The sequence below is a fragment of the Phalaenopsis equestris genome, unplaced genomic scaffold, assembly GCF_001263595.1.
Source record: "Phalaenopsis equestris unplaced genomic scaffold, ASM126359v1 Scaffold000002, whole genome shotgun sequence".
Lineage (NCBI taxonomy): Eukaryota > Viridiplantae > Streptophyta > Magnoliopsida > Asparagales > Orchidaceae > Phalaenopsis > Phalaenopsis equestris.
This window is the reverse complement of record NW_018164444.1, coordinates 37,081,633-37,085,401: the sequence shown is the minus strand read 5'-3', so window position 1 is coordinate 37,085,401 and position 3,769 is coordinate 37,081,633. Positions and strand designations below refer to the sequence as shown.

The 3,769-nt window shown below is 35.7% G+C and overlaps 1 protein-coding gene across 1 annotated transcript; it reads right to left on the bottom strand.

Moving 5' to 3' along the window:
* Nucleotides 1–569: 569 nt before the first annotated feature.
* On the bottom strand, nucleotides 570–3,711 carry LOC110018040 (protein ABCI12, chloroplastic). The gene is made up of 7 exons (XM_020715264.1): nucleotides 3,565–3,711; nucleotides 3,318–3,388; nucleotides 3,134–3,200; nucleotides 2,147–2,263; nucleotides 1,610–1,846; nucleotides 854–1,018; nucleotides 570–674 (listed from the first exon to the last, which is right to left on the bottom strand). The coding sequence occupies exons 1-7, from the start codon at nucleotides 3,709–3,711 to the stop codon at nucleotides 570–572; spliced, it is 909 nt and encodes a 302-aa protein (XP_020570923.1).
* Nucleotides 3,712–3,769: the final 58 nt, after the last annotated feature.

The window sequence follows — 3,769 nt, the reverse complement described above, 5'->3', positions numbered from 1 at the left end:
TGATAAAGTCCTAAAAAGGTTTTCCTAGGGCTTGAAATCTATTGGGAACTTCCCTGAGTCTCCACATGATAGTCTTTTACCACTCGACCATACAACGATGGTTTTGAGATCATCAATATGAGACATCACAAGAGAAATAGGAAGTGGCTGGAATTTCTAAGGGGATGAATTCCAATACTAGTTTTCTAAGATAGTCGATAGGAATCCTTAGATCTAGATCCTAGGGTCCTAAGAAAAAGAGTAATGACCTCAAAATGAAGTCAACATAGATAAGTAATTTTTTCTAGGAATTGGGTGGTATGTATGTATGTTAATCCTCCAAAAACATGGGACACTTACATACATATCATATAATTCTTACGTATTTAACATATCTAACCCCTCTAGGAATTGGGTGGTATGTATGTTAATCCTCCAAAAACACGGGACACTTACATACATACCATATAATTCTTACGTATTTAACATATCTAACCCCTAAACATTCATAATTTCATGTATGTCACTCAAATCTTTAACATCACATTAGTTGCTAACCGGTGGAAAAGACATTAAAATAGATTACAAACTTACATAAGCCAAAAGAAAAAAAAAATACCATCCAGTGTTTCCAAAAATGTCAGCTTCTGCCAGTATATTCTCCGTGCAACAATCCCAAGAGCAGTGTTCCGTACCTGGAAAAGATTATTGATTGAATGAGTTGTAGAAGAAAATGTGCTAAGTTTAGAAGAACCTAAATTTATTGATGGAGCAATAAAATGGTCCCAAAAAATGGCTCCCCAAACGAAGTGTTCCAAGGAGCCATCATAAATGGGATAGATCAGCTTATCATGGAAAAGGCTTCAAAACTTGCCTCATCAAACACTATATTGATAAACCTCAATGAAAGTAGCAAAGTAAGTATAACTTCATCCACTGAAACACCCAAACAAGATAATGGATACATGAACCACCACAATGCTGATGCAAGCTGCTCAGGCGTTGTCGTTGCCAAGCAGAGACTAGCGCTTTGAAAAATCTTCACCAAAACAAGGAAAGAAAAATTGCATTTAAAAACTAATGATGGTTTGAAGAAATGTTGATAGGAAACTTACTATGATAAACCAACAACTCGATAAATTAGCACATATAGATATAAGCTTAAAAATAAAAGAAAACTAGAATGATCAGAATAACCAGATAAAACACCTGGGTTTCCACCAAAAAAATATAGCCAGCCGTTACACTACATATAAAATGTTCTGAAGCTGAGTGAGAAACATAAACTTAATATTTTCTTCAGGAAAATCAAGATTGTAAGTAAGAAAGGTCAACAATACGAAAGAGAAACTCTGATTTATATCACAGTACTTTAATAATAGTTTGCTTTTGGTTAATGACCAAGGTGGCAAGGATAGTAGAAGATATGTGAAGTTTATAAGAGCTGCTTCACTGCGAAAAATGAAATACTATATTCTGAGCTCATTTCCATTTTTTTGGGGGCCATCAGAAAGAAGGAATACAGGCATTTAATTCTAAACATCTTAGCAAATAATGCCAGAGGAAAAGGGAAATGATGGCCATAACTCGAATTGCAAACATACAGGCTTAATAAGATGGGAAAACATACAGTAAATGTTAAACATGCAGAAGTGCTTGCCACTGATAACCCTTTCCTTGTTAGTTGCAATGGTCCTAACTTCATGATAAGATATGAATAACCTTCCAAGGATTTAGGAATATCAGGCAACCCTATCATTGAGGGGGGAGGAGTTCTCAACTGGACAGTTGGAAGTATACTGTCTGATCCAAATCCCAGCATGACGAATAAGACTCCAGAAAGAAAGGCCACTCTTCCCATTTGGTCCTGTAGAGAGGAGTAAATTTTCAACTTTTAAGAAAAATTAAGAGAATTAATTCATCCATGTAGCTTACTCCTGCTCTTGCATAACGAAAAAATTAATGGATATAATGCAATATAGAAGAATCCGTAAATATGGATTAAGTTCAAAAGAAAACTTTTCTAAGATCCGCTAAGAACTTGTATATGATCATAAATTTAAAAGATTTTTATTTGCAATATGTGTGTTCAAACGAAGCACAAGATGAATAGAAATTTTTTTATAAATTAACAAAAAAGTCATCGGGTAAATACCGCCATGCTTACCATCCAAATTTGGGCTGGAAGAGCAAGTACTGACAGAAATGAAAGATATATCACTAGTCCAATTCGCATGTAAATATGTGACCTAGCTGGTAATAAAACCAAAGCTAAAAGCCATACCTGCAAGCATATGACCTTAAATAGGTTAACATACAATATAGATTGGCATGAGATGCAAATATAAGCTAACATTTATTGTTCATGGATGTAAACTTTAAAGGTCCCAATCCTAAAACATTTCTGACCAAGTTGTTTCGAATTAAGCATCAGAAAGAGATTAAAGGCAGGTTTCATAGGTGGTTTTCGTTGAAATGGGGGGATCTGTATTTGATTTGAGCAAACACTTCTTTTAAACTCAATACATATGTTTGTTTAAACTAAAGTGAGTATTATATCTACCCTTCATATTAATTTAATAAAGTTTCATTGTTAGTATTGTAAGTGAAAGTAATATTATTTCACTGATTTTGTCATTCATTTTATTAAATTTAAAAAGGTATAATTGAAGGTGAGTTCAAAACCTTTAAAAATTTACTATCACCTTTATGGAAGTTACAAGAAAGCCACTTTCGATCACTCTCTTGCCTCTACCAAACAAGTGCTTGAACTTACTTCCAACCACTTACCTCAAAACAAGCAATCCCATTAAGTTTCAAAAAGATAATTATTAGATTATACGGTCATCCCTAGTCATTATTACTAATTATTTACTATTATTCCCTGATTATGCATATCCTATTTTGTTTTATTTTGTTTTATTTTCTTTCTCAGTGGTTATACTTTGTTTTTATTTCTTTTCATTATTATACTTATTGTAATTGGGTTTAAATACCCCTCCTATCAATAACATTATGTTGGTATATTTCAAATCTCAATATGGTATCAGAGTCCAAACCTAGACCCAGCAACCCCCGGCCTTCTCTGCCAATATTATGTTGGTATATTTCAAGTCTCAATATGGTATCAGAGTCTAAACCTAGACCCAGCAACCCCCGGCCTTCTCTGCCAGTTCCAACAGTCACTGCCTCCACCTCCTTCTCCTAGCCGGCGGCCTTTCCTGCCAAGTCCAACAAACAACAGATTCCAGTGAACTACAGGAATTACAAAGGATTCCTCCTGTTCCTATCTGCAAGATTGCCCATATTCACCGCAACAGCAGTGAACTGCAACGAACCTTCCTACAGATTCCCATCCGCCAGAGGACTTCTGTCGTTGCTCTTCTTGCAGGTTCCCCCCAGATTCCTCCTGTTTCAACCAGTATTTTCGTTCTACAAAAAAAATATTGTTGTAGTTGTCTTGCTACCTGCAAGTCCTGCAGTTATTGTGTTTGTCGTGATTCTACCAAAATTCATCGATGGCTCAAAACCACAACATATACTTTTACTCAGTCGAAATTATTGTTGATTCTTTCAATGAGTGACTTCACCGGAGGATTGACTCCAACCTTCGCTCCCCTGCAGATTGGAGGACCGGAAGTCAGCATGAGTTTCTTGATCACAACTCATAAGTTGAATGACAGTAACTTCCTCCAATGGTCCCAAGAGGTGTCTTTGTTCATCAAAGGACATGGGAAGTTAGGTCATCACAAGTATGATTTGTGAGCCTCCAAAGACTGACCCAGCATAT